Source organism: Phyllostomus discolor, chromosome 5 (genome assembly GCF_004126475.2).
Source record: "Phyllostomus discolor isolate MPI-MPIP mPhyDis1 chromosome 5, mPhyDis1.pri.v3, whole genome shotgun sequence".
NCBI classification, from domain to species: domain Eukaryota; kingdom Metazoa; phylum Chordata; class Mammalia; order Chiroptera; family Phyllostomidae; genus Phyllostomus; species Phyllostomus discolor.
In genome coordinates this window covers 171,561,694-171,580,134 of record NC_040907.2, presented here as the reverse complement: position 1 = coordinate 171,580,134, position 18,441 = coordinate 171,561,694, and the positions used below count along the sequence as shown (strand labels likewise).

At 58.9% G+C, this 18,441-nt stretch overlaps 1 protein-coding gene across 1 annotated transcript in view; it reads left to right on the top strand.

Moving 5' to 3' along the window:
- Positions 1–18,441, top strand: part of ADAM12 (ADAM metallopeptidase domain 12) — a 230,999-nt gene that overhangs the window by 143,258 nt on the left and 69,300 nt on the right. The window contains exons 6-8 of the mRNA XM_036027533.1: positions 8,466–8,652; positions 15,121–15,186; positions 16,310–16,381. Coding sequence (XP_035883426.1) covers positions 8,466–8,652; positions 15,121–15,186; positions 16,310–16,381 — 325 coding nt within the window. The remainder of the gene's footprint in view (positions 1–8,465; positions 8,653–15,120; positions 15,187–16,309; positions 16,382–18,441) is intronic.

Genomic DNA, 18,441 nt, shown 5'->3' with positions numbered 1-18,441 from the left:
CCAGGCAGTCACGTGAGAGAGGAGGAAGTGGTGTCTGGATGTAACCGGGGCACTGGGCATAACAATGATTTCACTTTTAAGTGGGGATTAGGATTCCTGAGCACAAGGTGTGCACGCCCTTACACAATCATGCTGCCACGCACGTGCACTTACATGTATGCACTGGCATGCACACAGGCACATGTACTCACACACAGCTACAGTCACACACACATGCACTCACACACCCTCACATGCACGTACTCACACTGTCACATGTGCACCCAAACTTATGCAGGTGTGCACATGGGTATTCATATGAATGTTTACAGTCATGCTATCACACACATGCACTTGTACATAGGTATTCGCATGCACCTGGGCACGCATGCACTCGTGTGCATGGTCATGCTGTCGCACACGGGTACTCACATACATGTGTGCACATTGGCACGTGTGTGCTCGTGTGTGTGTGTGTGTGTGTGTGTACGTACTCCGTGGCATGATGATGACACTCAGGCTATGTCAGACTTTGTCCTTCATTGCGATTGCAGCCTCTGAGGTCATGAGGGCCAGGACGATGCCATTGGCACCGTGTCACCGAGCAGCTGCCTGGGGCACAGTCCTCAGGGCTCCCCCCTGGGGCTGCAGCTCCGAGCTGCGGATTCTCAGGTCGTGATGCTTGTCACCCCCCTCCCGGGTCAGCTGCCACCTCCAGACAGAGGCATCCCTTGCGTTCACATGGAGCTCTGGTGTGTTCTCGCACGACGCTCCCTGGAGTCACAGGCCAGGGCGGCTCTCCTCAGATGGCAGATGAGGAAGCGACTCCCCGTGGTCCCTCAGCCACAAGGGGCAAAACCCTGTCTGAAGCCCAAGTCTGGCCGACTCCTCGTTCCGGACGGTCCCACTGAGCCTTTTGCACAGCTGGGACCCAGTTTTCTCTTTCAGCGCGTCATCCTCTAGCCGGAGGTGGGTCCGCTCCAACCCTCCGGCCACGTTGCCCCTGGCCAGGGCTCTGCATGGCTGTCCTCCCTCCTGGCGCTCCCTCCCGTGGAGACGCTCATTCCGTCATCCTGTGCAAACATCTGAGGGAGCCAAGGCCTCCGCCCTGAAGGACTCCCGAGGTCACGTCTCGGCTCCCCCCAGGCCCGATCTCGCTCCAAGCTTGAGATGTCCAAACCCCAAGCTCCTCTGGGCCTGGGCCTGCTGACCGGCCCTGCTGACTGGGGTCTCTTCTGAGTGAGGCCCCACCCATCCCAGGCTCCTAGGCTCGGCCCGGGGTCTCTGACAGCCCCCTCCGGCCCCTGCACCCACCGCCCCCCACCCACCGCCACGCAGCACCCCTTCCACCCGTCTCTGCCCAGACACGTCTCGTCACCGCCCCAGATCGACCCTCGCTCCAAGATCTTTAACTGGCCTCCCACCCGCGCTTCCTGCCTCCACCCTTCCCCTCACGGCCACCTCGCGCATTCCAGAAGGTCGAGTTTCAGAAACACCGCCTGATCCTATCCTCCGCCCCGCCCCCGCCCTGCACTCAGAACCACAGGGCTCCCCACGGCCCCCACACCCGAGCCTCGCCTTCACGCCCGAGGACGCTTATCGATCCCCTGCTCACACCCTGACTGCCGTCCGGTCGTGCGGTGCCAGCGGGGCCGGGAAACGAAAACAAAGCAGGAAAGTTCTCCCTGGGCGTAGAAGCAGCCAGATACCTTTATTCTTTTTTTTTTTTAAGATTTTATTTATTTATTTTTAGAGAGAGGAGAAGGGAAGGAAGGAGAGGGAAAGAAACATCGATCGGTTGCCTCTCATTCGTGCTCTGACCAGGGACTGAACCTGTGACCCAGGCACATGCCGTGACCAGGAACCAAACGGGGGGGGGGGGGGGGCCTTTCGCTTTGCAGGATGACCCCCAAGCACCTGAGCTAACACCGGTCAGGGCGGGGCACCGTTTTACGACACTGCAGTAAGCGCTGTGACATAGTGAGCTGAGAAGCACCGGGGCGGCTCCGCAGAAGGGCCCGGAATGCTGGGGGGTCCCGCTGGCACCCGGGCTAACCCGCACGTCAAAGGTTATGCGTCAGCCTGGAGGTCATTGCTGCAGCCGAGGGCCGCCCCGGGAACATGCAAGGGCTTCGGGGAGGGACACGGAGGAACAGGACAAAGCAGCTGGCATCCTGGGAGGCCGCAGGAGTGGCCCCCGAGGGTCGTAGTGCATGGGACAGGTCCTTTCCTCAGTGGCCCCGGCACGGAGGGGGGGAGGCAGAGCAAAACGGAAACAGCAGGCCCCGGCAGCGGGGAATCTGAAGGGCTCACCAGAGGCGGTGTTTTAGTCGGTGTGAGCGGCGTGTAGAGAGGTGAGCGGCGAGGCTCCAGTGCGGCCTGAGGCCTGAAGCCAAGGTCAAGGGTGGAGGCAGAGATGGGAGCCGCGGAGTCCCCTGCCCTGCCTTCCTTCCACGCCCCCGCCACCCGCCTGCGCCTGTCCTCCTGTCCTCCTGTCCTCGGCATCCCTTGGAGCACTCCGACCTTCCTCTCACCTGCACCCTCACTCCCCCAGAGCCACCCGCCCGGCCCCCTGGGGCTCCGCATGTCCCCAGTCCTCCCCGTCCTCCAGGTCTCCTTCAAGGCCCCCTCCCGCACAGACCTCTGGCGTCTGTCTCTCTCTTGAATGTTGGCTAAGCCCACCCCAGCGCAAGTTCTCGGTGACCGAGAAGACGGGGCCAGCCGTCCAGGGTGGCCGAGGACCGGGGCGCGGGCTCAGGAGCCAGGTCCCTCTGGGGAGCCCTGGCGCAGCCTGGGGCCAGCGGCGGGGCCGTGGTAGTTTCCCGGGGCCGCTGTGACCCACGGGCACAGGCTCCTGCGAGCCGCCGACCTCGATTCCCTCGCGGCCCTGGAGGCGGGAGTCTGATTCAAGGTGTCGGCAGGGCGGTTGCTTCTGGGCGCCCAGGGAGAATCCGCCCCCTGCCTCCCCCAGGCCCCCCCCCGGGGCTCCTCAGCCCCGGCGTTCCTTGGAGGGACCGCTCCAAGGAGTCTCTGCCTCCGTCCCCACGGGGCCTGCGACCCACGTCCCTGCGTCTCCTCCTTCTCTGTCTCCCACGAAGGCACATGTCACTGAACTTAGGGCACGCCCTACATCCGGAACGATCCCCTCTTCACCACTTCCGGGTCACACTCACGGTCCCCTCTGGGGGTCAGGACTTGGACACATTGGGGGAGGGGACACTGTTGGACCCACTGCAGTGACCTCGGGCCCTCATCACTGACCTTCTGTTCTTCACGTGGGCTTGTGGTGCCCGCCCGACAGGGTTGCTGTAAATAGTGTCAGAGAAATAGCACATTCGACAGCCTGGTTCACGGCGGGTGGGGGAGGAGTGACTGCTAGTGGGCACAGGGTTTCTTTTGGGGGCGGTGAAAATGCTCGGAATTAGCTCTGGCCGGGTTGCTCAGTGGGTTGGAGCGTCACCCCGGACAACCAAAAGGTTGCAGCTGGACCACAGTCGGGGGGGGTCGGGGAAGCCACCGACTGATGTTCTTATCTCACATCAGTGTGTGTGTGTGTGTGTGTGTGTGTGTCTCTCTCTTCCCCTTCCTCGCCCCCCCCGCCCTCCTCCTCGCTTTCCCCCTTCCTCCCTAGAATCAATAAAAATCCATATCCTCAGGTAATGATTAAAAAAATAAAACATCTGAAAGAAGATATGCAAGAATCAGACAGGGGCGATGCTGGCCCAGCCCGACGACTGTATTAAAAACCGCTGGGCCGTGTGCAGTAATTGGGGAACGGCAGGCGAACTGCTTCCCGGCGAAGCTGCTCCTTTGCAAAGGAGCCCGGCCGAGGGAGCGCTGGCTCTTCAGCAGTCACGGCCGCGGTCACTGCTGTCACTGCGTCCCTGAGACCTCGCCAGAGTCTTCTGTCCTAGCTTAACATTCTAGCTCTGCTCCGCGCCCCCGCACCTGGTTAGCAGCTCCGCCGGAAACGGGGCCGTGGGAGAGACGTCCCCACGTGATCCGAGGGAGCCAGCCCAGGCTCTGCACGAGGCGGGGGTGCCGGGATGTGCCTTGATGTCACATGAGCGGTTTCCTGTGAAATGACTGATGGGAACCCAGCCCCTCAGTGCTGATGGCCCCCCCCCCCCCCCGGCTACTGTGGCTGCTGTCACTGTGTCCCAGACACACACAAGGTGGCATGGTGCTTCGACCCAGGAGCCCCTCCAGAACAGGACCCAGTGAAGCTCACACCAGCTGCGTTTCTGCATTGCAACTGCGTGCGGTGCTGAGGGCCACGTCTCTTCCTCCAGGAACACCAGCGGCTGAACACGGAGCTGGCCAGGATAATTCATTCGTTCCGGCCGTTACCCTCTACCGGGTGGTCAGAAATCCACGCACCACTGTCTGGCTCGCCTGGCAGAGGCAACGAAAGTCACAGTAAGAACATTAGGCTGCGTGATATAGCCTGACGCACCATTGCCGGAGAGATGAAAAACTGGATTTTCGGAGCAGGGACCTCTCGGGAGGAAACACGGGCCTCCCGAGAGGCTTTGCAGTCTGAAAGCTAACAGAATCAGCTCACAGTCTGAGTAGATGCCCCTTCATCTCCACCGCAGGGAAAACCGCAGGGTTTCACAGTGTAAAGTAAGGCTGCCTGTTTTCAAAGCCACTGACCTGTCTCCCTGGCCCCTTCCTTCCAACTTCGCTTCGATCACACTTGTCCCCGGTCTGGGCACCACAACCCCCTTAAAACAGCACTGGAGGGAGGTGGGAGAGTGGGGGGCCCAGCGTGGGGCTCAGCTCCACCTCGTGCCCCCCGAACGCCCATGACAGTGGGGACCTACTGGGCGGTAGTGAACGGGCATGGCCCAGAGCCTGGATCACGGCAGGGCGCCGGGAGTGGTGGCCCTCGCCACCCCGGACAACTGCTTTCTCCTCCACTCTCTCTCCACCGCGCCCCACTCCCTGCCACAGGACCGGGCCACCCCCTCCCCGTGGGGGCACGCCCATCTCCCTAGCCCGCCCCTAGGGAAGGTGTCCTCCATCTTCATCTTTCCCAGACATCCCCCAACTGTTCTCCAACCTCTCCTCCGCCCCCTCTGCCGAGGGGGGAAGAACCCTACTTTCCAAGTCTGCTGGACCGAAATTCCATGCTCAGAACCACTTCCAACTCCAAGTTCATAACTAAGTATCTATGACATTCAACCTAAATTACATTCGCTTATCTAGCATGGGGCCAGCAAGGGCTGTGAGAACATCAGAATTTTATATCTCCAAAACCCCGGATCCTTGAAGTCCGTGGTTTCCAGCAATCTCTAGAGCTAAATGATTAATTATACTCGCGACAGTCCAAAGCAATTAATTAAGCGCTGTGACAGGCTGCCAGTTGTGTGCAGCGCAAGGGAAAGGCTTCACCCCAGTTTCTCAACATCTGGCCTCTGGATGACTCGAGAGATAAAAGGAGATATGAGAACATTTTTATGACTAAGTAACGATTTCTAGAAATTTTCCATCAAGTAGAAAAACGTTTTCGGTAGTTTGCTTCTCATGATTAGAACTTGGTGACATGCTTTACTCGGCCTCCACTTACTGAAATCCAGAGAAAAACAGAAAACGCCGTAATGCTCCATGAAACGTGGGGGCCGTTTTCCTTTTAGGGCAGGAACCTTGCTTTTCTAGCCCAGTCGTATGCTCTTCCCCTCCGAGTAAGTTCGTTTTCCACTTTCCCGGGCCCACTGTTTCAAGTTCTCTTTCTGAATTTGGGCTTTCTTAAAAAATCTACTTTAATCCGCGAAAATCCCCCAGTTGTCCTCCTAAACTAGAAGTCCAAGTTCTGTTCCGTCAAGAACTTTTCAAGGAGAGAGGACGCAGGCAGTGACCGATGCCGCGTCTGTATGACGTGCCCAGAGGTCCACGAGGTCCCTGGCCGGGGGCGGGGGGAGGCAGGGCACAGGAGACAGCAGCAATGTTGGCTTTCTGTGACCATCTGTGGGGTTTCAAAATAGCCAAAAAGTCCTCGGTTCCTCCGCACCACACTGGGTCCCCCATCTCTCTCTCAGCAGTCAGGGGTTATAGGAGTGCTGGTACCGCCCAACCGGGCTTGCCAATGGTTTCTCATTATCCCACACGTCTCCATGCCGACCTCTCCATCAGGGGGCGAGCTTCCGGGGCACGGCCTATTTCCGCCGCCGCCCACCACACCTCCTGAGACGGGACTGGCAGAATAGACCGGGGGGGGGGGGGGGGGGGGGGGTAAGGAATTGGTTCATGGGCACGTGCGTGAGCACCCGCTGTGCTCAGAATATTTCACTGCTTCGAACCTCTGCCGTCCACCGTATCGGAGCATTGAAGTACTGTCACTCTCCTCTAATTTAAGGACGATGAAATACCGCCCATAGATGGGTCATCCCGGAGCACGGGATCGGCGAAGGATGGAAATAAGGGAGTGGTGGTGGGTGACACGGGAACCCCTTTCCAGGTCTCCCCTTTGGGGACAAGTTCGGGGTCTGCAGGGGGCTAACGGAGCGCCCAGCGTTCTGACTCTTTCTCGAGGACTGAGCTGGACGCCCAGCTGCGGGCTGATGCCAGATGCATTATTAGGGCCGATGCCCTAAGCCTGGAGCCCATCGGCCTCATTCAGAGTGCTGACCCTCCCGACCCCCTGCATAATGAGTGGTGTGCACGCGGGTGTGTGTGGTATGCACACGGGTGCACACGGGTGTGTGGGGGTGATTCTGAGGAAGGAGGGTCACGTCTCAAAGCAGGCTGAGTCACGGCGCCGGAAGTGTATTTACAATCACGTGAATTTTGCATGAAACTTCCGTGAGTCTCTCTAGTGGGGAAATGTGCTCAGTGTCACGGAAGCCGGCATGGTTGGAAATAGGCTCAGCACACGGCCGGTTCCCTGCTGCCCGAATGCCGCTGCTCCGGAGAAAATCCTTTTGTCCGCTTCAGACAGAGCCTTCTGAACGAGGACTTGATGGTCCCGCACTGGGAAGGAGAGAAACAAGAGCCACCACACAGGCCGATGTCCCTGTCCCCTGAGGCCATCTGCCACTGCTCACTTCCAGGGGGGCGGACGCAGCCTCGGCTCTGTCCTGCCCCCGGGGGTCACCTGCACACGGTGGTTGGTGGCCTAATGCCACCTTCTGTCTCTGCAACTGAGAGTATTTAGCAAATCTGTCCACTTTTAAAAAGAATTTATTCTTTTATTCCCAAACCTAAACATTAGCTCGGTTCGTTTAGGTGTCATTATTCCCAAAAGCACACTATCTTTATTCAGGCTGTGTTTCATATCAGGGGCCACGCGTGTCAGCACGTGGGCAGATGCGTTGGCACCGCTTAGAGCCTTCTGGGAGCAGCAGGGCAACGGGGCCCTGACCGGGCACCTGCCCTTGTCCATTGCCAGGACGGCCACCAGCGTCTCTGCACCGGCTTGTGACCTCCGCTAGGCTAAATGTTGTAACGGATGACATAGCAGCCCTGGGAACTAATATTATTATCCCCTTTCCCAGATGGAGAAACTGAGGCTCAAAGAGGTCCAGGTCACACAGCTGGTAAATGGCAGAGCTTGAACTGAAACCAGACTGTCGGGCTCCAAGGGCCACCTTCTCAGCCTCGGGGCTGGGACCGGTCCCCAAGGTGTCCACCCCTGTAAACAGCACCCACCTTTAGCCAGAATGGCCCCGAGGGCGGAGCCCGGCCTCCCAGACGCATTTCCGACGCTTTGTGCGCCACCGACATCGGTGCCTTCGCTCCCACATCTCCCACAAGTTAAAGAAGTAAAAATAAAAAAGTCAGTTTCCGCTCAACCCCACATCAGAATCCTTTGACATACTTAGATATATGGGTATCTAAGATATCTGGGATAACCCAGATGCAGGAAATCCTCTTTAAAAAAGAAAGATTTGCCCTTGCACGGGCACACGCAGTCTCCCCGCAGTCCTCGCCGGCTTCAGGGCGCGTCAAACCCGTACACGTCGCGTTCTGGCGAGAAAAGGACGCTGCAGCGCCCGGCACGTGCTCGCCCTCGCCTGGGACCGGTCGCGCTGGCTGGGGCGTGTGCGAGTCAGGGCACCACCTGAAGGAGAAGACGCTCCATCGTTCAGTCCTCGGCGGTTTCGGCACCCGCCCCGAGTTCAGGGACACATCCATGATGGCCGTGGGAACCCATGACCAATGACTCATGGTAGCGCTGTCGTCGTTTTCCAAGCAGGCGAAACGTGTTTTCTCTCAACTGCTTTACTCAGCATTATATATTTGAGAAGTAAAAAAATAAAAAATATATAAAGACTCAACATAGTCTATTTTTTTACCAGAAAATATTTGAAACAAAAGATTTCTCAGACTTACTTGTCACAAGATCTGCAAAATGAATGTCTTTTCCCTCAATTGAGGCCTGAGCATATCAATAGATTGGTTATTTCTCCTTCCATTTTCTGTTTCCGCCATAAACAGGCCACTCCCCTGAAAAGTTACATATTTTTTTATTTGTTTTTCCACAGGGGACTGATCACGTTTGAAAATAAAACCTACGTCCTAGAACCGATGGAAAACGTGACCAGCAGATACAAGCTCTTCCCGGCAGCCACCCTGAAGGGCATCTGGGGGTCGTGCGGGTTACACCACAATGTCTCGGGCCTCGCCGCGGCCAGCAGGCTCCCGCCACCCTCCCGGACGTGGGCCAGAAGGGTAGGAGGGAAACCCGAAGTCATGTTTCTGGGGACCTGGGGGGTGCCTGCTGGGGACACCCAGCGCTGGGATACCTGGAGAAATTTTCCCATCTGGGTGCTGTGTCGGGGGTGGAGTCACCCGGTTTACCTGGGTGGGGGGGGGAGGTGTCCCGTGGACTGAGCATCCTCAAACACGGAAACCCCCACCTTGACTTCAGGTGTCGGGCTCAGACGTCCAGACCTGAGTTGGGAAAGCGGGGCTCAGAGGAGGACAAAGGGACCGTTCATTGTGGCTTCACTGAGAGCCCCCGTGGGCCAGACGCAGGTCTGTGCCCGCCGTGGCGAGGGAAGGGACCCGACCACGGCTCTCAGACAGCCCCCTCTGCACTCTGCGGGGGCGGGGGGGGGCAGCAAGAGCGGTGTTTCTTTGTACCTGGTCTGCTTTGCAGCTGGGGTCTTCCGATGATCGCACAACGCCCCCAGGCTTTGCCACCTGGCCCTGCGGAGGTGACTTGGGTCTGTCAGGGGGTGTGGCTAAGGGGCATCACTTCCCCAGCCCACGCAGCTGGTGCCGGTCCTGCTTACCTGCTGGGACTGTCCCAGCGGGCCAGGTTTTCTGGTTGTCTGTCCCTGGGTCTGCTTCTGTGAGGCCTGCTCTGCTCCTCCAGCTCGGGCAGGATCTCTCTCCCTGCCAAGTGGGCAGACACAGGGGGGCCCGACACCCCAAGGGAAAACGTCGTCAAACCTCCCCAAAGGGGCTGCCGGGCCCTGTCCCCTCCTGTGTCACCCGGGGCCCACGGGCCAGGCGGGGCAGCCCTAGGAAGGACCGGGGCAGCCGTGCCCCACGTCCGTCCAGAGGCCCTGAAACAGAATGGGCACCACGGGAAATAGGCCCAGTTCCCTGCTTTCCCATCTCGGCTCTCCCGACGCCCTGTGGACAAGGGATCGGGAGTCCGTAGCTGTGGCATCACTGGAGGGAGCAAGGGAGTGTTCTCCAAGCTCCCAGTGAACACAGGCTGTCTTCCCCGACTCGGCGCTGGGCTGCCCCACGTCCCACACTTCATAAATAGTCTTCCTTTGGTCCCTTCTACGTAATTTTTCTAAGTTCACACAGTGAACGTTATTGTCCTAAACGATTTCCTCCCGTCCTTCCAAGGTTCCCCCACAGCTGGGGGCCGTGTGAGTGCCCCTCGCCTCGGCTGGACCGGTCAGGGCTTTGCACTTGAACTCCGCATTCCTCCTCTCTGCCCACGTGACCCCGACTTCCCGCACGTTCGCACGCCCCAGACGAGCAGGCGGTTGGCACGTTGTCCCAGAGGGGCTTTGCTTTGAGTGTGGTGTGGGCCAGGCGTCGTCCGAGTTCCGAGATTTGTAACCCGGCCATTGAGACGAAGCTCCCGTGCTCTGGCATCTCGGGGAGAAGTGCGTGCGTGGGCCGTGCCCGGCAGCCACGTTCCAACTTTTTGACTGAGTCTACAGCTCCCTCAACCGTGATTGGCACGGCAATTTCCAGCCATTTCGGTTTGAAGGGAAATGCCAGAAACCGGAATAAAAGTGTTGTGTTGCTAATAACACATGCTGAAGTGGAAATGAGCCTTCAAATTGGAAAGGGAAGGCGTCCGAGGCAGTTCGGCTCGCTCTCCATATTTCTCTCTGGAAACAGTTGTGAGTGTTTTCACGGAAGAGCAAGTGTCCTTGACTCAAAGGGCAATTATATCATGAAAATGATGCAAAGAGTAATCTTCGGTACGTGGAGTGTTTGGGAACCGGAATGAGGTACTTGGTAGTCTGGGGTGGCACCTGTGGGGGACAGGAGCAGGGCACATTCAAGTTCCACGCTGCTCACCTGCCTCGCCCGCGCTGCCTTTACTTTATGCTCCAAAATGAGCATGACTGCAGCTGACTGATCTTGTTTACGCTGTGCATCAACTGCACGGGCGTCTGCCCAGCGTTTTTCTGCCCCAGCGAAATGGTAACTGTTGCACACATCGGCTTGGAGACTGAGGATTTTCGGCAGATATTGCCATTTTTCCTCGTGGAGCAGCAGGAGAAACCCGGACTCAGGGCACGCACTGGCCATAATACGGGCTGAGCTGCGGTCATCATTTTCACCAGGCTTTCCAGCAGATCTCGGTGGGCGCCCGCGGTCAGAGCTGCTCCGTCCGGTCTCCGTTCTGCGGATTTGCAAGGCCGGCCCGGAGAGCCCTAGTCACCCAGCTCCCAGCTGCGCGCCCCTCCCCGCCCCTCCCCGCCAGCCGCGCTCCAGAAAGCACACTCATTCTAACCTTGGCCTCAGCCAGCCGGAAGGAAGGCAGAGGCTCCGCAAATCTGCTACTGGAAAAAATCACGTAATACCTCCCAGAGGCACAGGCACATTAGTTTTAAATTATCCTTTCTTTAGGGACAATCTGTGCTATTTTCCCCTCCATTAGTAGGGAAAATGATGAGTCAAATGTAAGAGCCAACGACTTCTTTTTCTAGAAAGCGGCGTTCGCTTTGCCTGCCCACTGCAAAGAGGACGGGTGTCGGGGCGACACTGTTGTGTCTCCCAAGGGCAGCCGCCGCGGCGTGGCCCCGCGCCACGGTTCTGAGCGTCTGGACAGGCGGGCATCTCCAGGGGAAGCCCGGTGCCGGTGGCGGTAGAAACGGTGACGGTCCCGTGGGTTGTCTGCAGGGCCCCAGGACGGCTGACAACCAGCAACTAGGCAGGACCATCCGAAGACCCACAGGCGAGAGCAGGCAGGTGGGACTCCTCCCCAACGTGGCCCTCCTCAGCTCCGTGCCCCCGGGAAGAGGCCACTGCGGGGCCTCTCCCCACCCGCCCGGGTTGCTCTCCAGGCCCGGGGTGGAGAGCCGCCAGGAGTCCCGTTCCCTCCCCCGCCCTGGGCTCGGCATCTGGCAGCGTGAGCTGCGGCTCCAGCAGCTGCAGGTGCGGACCCCTGCTGAGTCCTGAATCGATTAAAACCCCGGATGAGTCAGTGACAGATCTCCCTGGTGCCGCCAGGGTTTTGGACTCCAGTGCTTTCCCATTAGCGTGCGGTTCATCAGCGTCAGCCCATTCATCCCGCTTCCTGTCTCGTTTGCTGGTTGGCTCCGCAGCCTGTAGGGTCGTCCGGCCTCGGGGGCGGGGTGGGGGGGGGCATATCCCGCTCAGATCCGATCACCGTGCTTTGTCCCCAGCACAGGTCACGGGCGAGGGTGGCGAAGAGATAGCCTTCCCCGGGGTAGACCCCGGCTCAGCTTATAAACATCCACGAAGTGGCCTTGGAGCCCAGACGTGCTGCCTTGCTCGAGCCTCCCCTCGTTCACAGGAAGATGACCCCGACTTTCGAGTCATTTAACTTGCTGGTCACGCCTCCTGGGGAAACGCCGGCCCAGCTCCCTTGTCCCTGTGCTTTTGGTGTCCGGCTGGGTCACCACCAGCCTGACTCTGTGTGCCGGTCTCCACCGCTACTGCCCCCAACCACTCACCGGCTCCCACCACCCAGCTTCCTTTCTCGCCTCTGTGGTCCCCGCTCCCGCCCCTCCCCACCACAGCCCTGCGGCGCTTGGGTTGTTAGATTACAGTGGACCTTCCCGGGTGCAGCCCCGAGCCCCGCCCACGTCTGCGGCCTGGAGTCGGCCGCGCTCTTCGCTGGCTCTGGAGACGCCAGCTGTCCGCCAGCTGCTCCACCACGCCAGGGCCCCTCCACCCTCAGGACTGGCGCCGTCGCTGTTCCATCGACCCGAAACACTGTTCCCACCGCACTTTCCCCACATCCCCCCTGCACCTCCTCCTCAGGCCTCTGCTTAGCCCCTTCCCCGTCTTCATCCCAGTTGGAGAGCCCTGTTCCTCTCCTTTGTGGACCTTCTCACAGCCTGTGCTTGATTTTTTGTTGATTCTTCACAGTCACCCCACCCTCGCCCCAGAGTGTGCGCTTCCCGAGAGCCGAGTCTTGGGCCTCCTGTCCGTCCCTTTAGCCCTAGGACCCAGCCCAGCGCCTGGCACGCAGCACCTGGCAGCCCCCGGTGGGCATCTGTGGGACGAGGGAGTGACACGCAGGCAGTCCGGCCCGTAGGAAGAAGACGTCACATGAGAATTTGGTGGCATCCTAATCTCATCAGCACTTTCCTAACTTAGGTTTCCAGAGCCAGAGTCCTCGATGCAGCGCGTTCACGGGGGGGGGGGACTCTGTCTCTGGGAACTGGAGAGGCCCAGGAATCCTTCCCTCTGGAACAGGATTCCAGGAGCGCCTCGGCCTCCAGCCTGGAGCAGAGCCCCCCGGGCCGTTCCCAGAGGCTTAAGTTCCTGTCTCTTTGCGGAAGGGTGTTGGCTTTTAACCCCCAACATAAAAAAAAAATTAATCAGACAACCAGTTTCAAATGTTGCTCTGCATGTCAGCAATTTTAAGCGTGAGTTTCTTAAACTGGGCAGCCTGCATAGGTGGCAACCACAGGGAGGTCGTCTGAGGCTCTCTCGGGGCACAGCTGACGGAAGAACCCCCCCCCCCGCCTCCCCCACCCCCCATGGCTGCAGGCCGACCACTCCCGGAGGGCTTTTTATTACAGTGCGGTTAGCGGCCCTCCGAGCTTGCAGTTCTCTGACTCATGAGAAAGTCTGGACTCCCGAAAACTGCAGAGGCAGGAAAACTGTGCTGACGTGTGTGTTTCCGTGGTCTGGAATCACATGTTTCCTCCACGGTGAGCCGAGGCCGCTGGGAAACGTCCCCTGGCCGTGTCGGCCTCACCCCCCAGCCACCCAAAGCTGTGAACATGTGAAGTGACCGGCACCCTCTCTAGGGGTTGTCTAATGGGAGATGAACTCATGTTTCCATGTTCAGAGCTTTATTTCCTGCTATCCAGTTAGCTGGATCTGTTCACGGTTAGCAGGGAACTGAGGGGGTGGGGGGAGACTTGCGCTTCTTCGCACCCCAGTGAGGAAGAGGGGCAGGGGCCCCGCTCTTGGAGAAGGTGTCTCATTTTGTGGATCCAGTGGGTACCACGGAGGCGAATCTGGTTTGCCCTATAAATATATACTGATCATCATAAAACACACCTACAACATAGAGTGACAACACAACACTTTTTTTTGTAATGTTATAAAAGTTCAGGAAATTATACTTTTCATGGTGCTTTTTTTTTTCTTCCTCCTTAAGGGTTCCAGATTTCTTCGGGGAACCCTAAATTCGTGAATCAGCACAGCTGGGCAGCGAGGGGGAACAGTGCTGGGGTACAAACATTTTTCTTAGGAAGATCTGTTTGCAAAACCCCGGACGCACTGGGATCTGTTTTATAAAGGATGTTTCCCTCAGGATTATGTGACCGGAGAGCTGATGCAAAGCATGCCTTGGTCGTTTGCGCCGTTGTCTGAAAGTGTGGCCGTGGCGTGCAGGTGTCACACATGAGGTGGCGTGCGCAGCCGACGCACACGCCAGAGGTGCGGTCTCGAGGCCCACGACCCGCTCAGCCCCCTGTCCTGCCACTGCATTTTGTCTCAGAGACAGAAGGATCTGTGTGTGTTTGTTTTCAGTGTTTGCTTTCTGAGACCACCCTCCACGAATTCCTCTTCTTCTCCTCAAAACGCCTCTGGGATTCTCCCAGTACTTCACGGAAGAGGGCGAGTGTTTCTTGAGGAAGCCTGATTCAGACGCAACCCGCTTCCGAGGATGCCTTCCTGTTGGGGGGGTGGGGGGGTCCTCCCTGTCCCCACCCAGGATATGCAGTGTCCACCACACTCCCCTGCACCGTTTCACTCCTCCCAAACCCCTTTTCTCTGGTGGTGTTTTCTCTTCTTGCCACTGTTTCTTTCCGTGTTGTTTTTTTCCTTTCTGTTCCTCTCTGATTTTCCTCCCGACGTCTCTTCCTCGCCTGGCTGTTCCCTGTTGACCAGCCTGGCTGTTCCCCGCACTCAGCCCCGCCCGTCTCCCACCGCTCCTAGCGCGGGGTTTCCGCCGCCGTCGGCCCCGGGAAATAAGCCACTGGCCTGGCTTGGTGGGGCCCACTCGGTGTCTCTCCGGAAGGGGTCTGCGGGTCCTGCTGCACTCACGGTCCCTTCCACGGTTCTCCAATCACAAAACTGGGCCCTAGAGGCAAGGGAAGGCCCACGGGACCCTGCTCCCCACTTTGCTGTAGTGCTGTGCACGGCTGGTGTGAACAGCCATTGACGGATGTGACAGGCCCCTGGTCTGGAGAGGCTGGGCCCGCCGCCCGCTTCCCGGCGTGTCTCTGCACATCCGTGGCCTAACCTCACGGCCCGTGCTCCGCAGGCACGTGAGATCCCCGGGCCAGGATTTCCCAGACAAACGGAAACCGGTCCCTCGTGTTGAGAAGGTTCCGCAGGGGTCACTGGGGTTGGAGGGGGACTTCTGGGTGGAAAGGAGGTGTGGGGGCCGTGATGGCGAGGACGAGCCCCTTTAGGTCGAGGGTCTGGGCGGAGGGGCGCCGGCAGTGTCCTGGGAGTGCCCCCGGGAGGCGCCACGGGAAATTAACCCCGTGTTTACCTTGCCAGCACAAAAGAGACACCCTCAAGACGACCAAGTACGTGGAGCTGGTCATCGTCGCGGACAACCGAGAGGTAAGAGCGTCGCGGCGGTCCTCGGCCCGGCCGGCTGCAAACCAGGGAAAGGGAAAAGAGCATGTTTAGCGAGTCATCATGTGCTGAATGAGCCTCGTTCTCTGTGGGCCCGTGAAGGCATTATAAACAACTCATGGGAGAGTGGTGTTCTGCTGTTGTAAAGCATAAAATATTAAAAATGTCTCTGCTATTACCAAAGAGGAGCCGAGGGCTGCAAACAAACAGGACAAAACAGTTACTCTGTAGCCAAGCTCTCTCAACGGCGGGGGGGGGGGGGGGGGGGGGGGGGGGGGGGATCTGCCCGGGGACTCGGCAGAGGCCTTTAGAGTGCATCCTAAAATGTTTGAGAGAAGAGTTTAGCTTAAAAACTGTCCGCTGTGCCCTCGCCCAAAACGAACGGGTAGACGCCATCGAGACGACGCGGGAAAATCCTGCCTTCCGAAGCACAAATCGATGTTACGTTAGTTGTTTCTTTCAACTGACGTGTCACTAGCATTTCTGGGAGTGTCTTCTCTATCCGTTCCTGCCTCTGCCACACATGACAAATCGGGCGACACTTTCTCATCGCTCCAGCACGTACGACTGAAACAGGCTGACAGTTTCTCGGAAAACCGAGAAGGTGTGATCAGAGGGGAGGAGAGGGACCCGACTAGCGTTTTATCCCGTCTCCTCCGTCTTTCTTGTGCGACTCATTGCCATGGGCATCGATTCCTGTGACTGTTTAATTTAAAAAAAAAAAAAAAAAAAAAAAACAAATAGAAAGGCAGTTTCTGGGGAAGTTAAAATCGAGTTGACGATATGAGAAATGGCTCTGGACTGCCTTCCCGTTGTCTGCCTGCTCTTGGCCCGAGCTGCGGCCCCCTCCCTCCCTCCCTCCGTCCCTCGTGCACAAGGCTGGAACGGTGCAGACGGTCTTAGGGGCGCTCGGCTCGGGCGAGTTCCAGGGGCTTTCAGAACGTCCCGGCCGGGGAGGCTTCTCGGCAGGGCGGGACCTCATTCCACGGGAACCCAGGGAGGGTCCCAGGGGTTGTCAAGCTCAAGGCTTGACGTCTCCAGGAGCTGGGAAGATGAGCTTTGATGGATGTGCTTGCTGTTATTAATACTGACATTTAAAATTATTAAGTTTCAGAGGCAAGGCAAGGACCTGGAAAAAGTTAAACAGCGATTAATAGAGATCGCTAATCACGTTGACAAGGTACGTTCTCTTTCGGGTAATTAAATCACTCGGATCCCGTAAATGTTTGGAAAAGAGGTGGGGGGGGCGGGAATGCAGCTCACCTCGCCCAACGGGGCAGGGAGCTGGGGGTCTGCCCCTGGTCCCGGGGGACCGCAGACTTCGCTCCTTGGAGCCTGGAACCCCAGGGCCCAGAGCGGCTGCAGGACCCACCCGTCCCCGCTGTCCCCGTGGCAGCGGCCTGCCAACACCTCCAGGCACTCTGCTGGCCTCTACAGAGCCCCCGTCTCAGGCGTCTCCGACTCCCAGTTAGATCTGCGGTCCCGACAGGGTGCAGCCCACCTGGGCGACAACTCCCAGGCCAGCCTCTTCCCGGGTCTTCCCGGGAGGAGCGCACCAGTCCCTGCCTCCTGCCCCCACCAGCCCAGCCCTGCGCCGGCATGGCCCTGAGGGTGGCCTCTCAGTTATTAAGGATGAGGGGGTGTGCCCCCTGAAGTTCCTTACACTTCCTGTTCGTGAGGAGGTGGTCGAACTCTCTTCTCTACACCTCCCGCCCCCGGGTGGGAGGGAGAGCCGCAAGCTGTTGGGTGCCCGCCCCCTGGGTGGGAGGGAGAGCAGCGAGCTGTTGGTGCGGATGGATGGTCTCAGAGCCTAAACCGGGCCTCTCGCCCGTCAACGGCTTTGCAGCGGGGTGTCTGGGTGGGGCCCGGGCGCCAGGGTCTCCCCTGGGGTTCTCCCTTGCAACACGGGTGTGACCGCTACCCTAACACAACCGTAGTTCTCAGCCACTGCCGGTCTCCCGCCTGTGCGGGCGGGTGCAAGGCGAGAGAGTCACGGCAGGCTCCTCCAGAACGCTCGCGTTTTACACACGCCGTCGGAGGGTGTCCCGCGACAGCTGCGCACACCAACAATCCTGCTGCGTGTGAGTGAGGGGGGTTGTCGGGGTTCTCAGAACAGTGGGAGCAAAGGCCCTCCTGGAAGGGCGACTCTGTCCTAAAAGATGCACGGGCAGCCCCGAGCACCTCGCGCGCGCACGGAGGTCAGAACGCAGCGCACCAGGTCGCCTCGCACACCTTGGGCGGAGGAGGAGGAAGCCACGAACCACCCTAAACCGAGACCGCTCGTTGCCAGAACCCATTTTAAAGTGAAGCGTCTGCCTTTCCGTGTTGCCTCCGTCTGCAAAACCGAAAACGAGCGTTTGGGAGTTTGTTAATAACTCGCACCAGTAATTAGAGAGCAATCGAGCTGAGCAAAGTCCCCGCGGCCTCGGTGGGGTTTGCCAACCCGGCGGCTCCGGTTTCGGGTGGGAGAGCGCGGAAGGGCTCAGCACGCACGTGCAGGGCCTGCCCCTGCAGACCCCGAAGACGCCGGTGGGGCGCCCTGGCCCCTTCCCACACTCCCGGCCGCCACGTGTACCGACCGACTGGCCCGGGCCTGGCGCGGGTCCCAGATTTCACTTGTGCGACCGTGTATTCTGCACGTGTCTCGGCCCCGGTCACACAGTGACTGTCCCCGCGGCAACTTCCTGCTGTGCAAACCTCTTGGCTCTTCTCGGCCGTTCCAGGCGAGTAACTGCTGGGCAGCTGCATTGGAGGGAAGGGGGAGAGGCGCAGGCGGGGCTGGAAGACCCCGAAGTGATTTAACGACAGAGGTGACATTTCTGAAACACTCAGGAAACCCCCCCACACCCCACCCCCCGTAAGCCAAACACAGCAAGTCTGCCTGAGGCTTGTACTTGGCAGCGGACCCGGCAGGCAGGAGGAAGATGTTGGCCAGGCAGGGTGGGGGTGCCTGCCAAGTGCAGTCATTGGGTCGCCTCTTTGACCTCTCACCCCTCTCTTCCTACTCCTTATTCATTAAGGAGTCAGCAGCAGCTGCACATTCTTTCAGGCTGAACCTCCTCGACCTCCTCGAGGGACCCGTCTTGCATGAGTTTAATTTCTTCGGGTCTTTTCGCGCTCGTGTGGGTCTTCCCTCCTCTCCCAAGCCCATTGCCTGAAGGACACGAGGCCGTGCGTTGGGTCTCAGGAGACCGCCCTGTAGTTGGACCCGTTTTTTTCTTTCAGATCCATTTTTTGCAG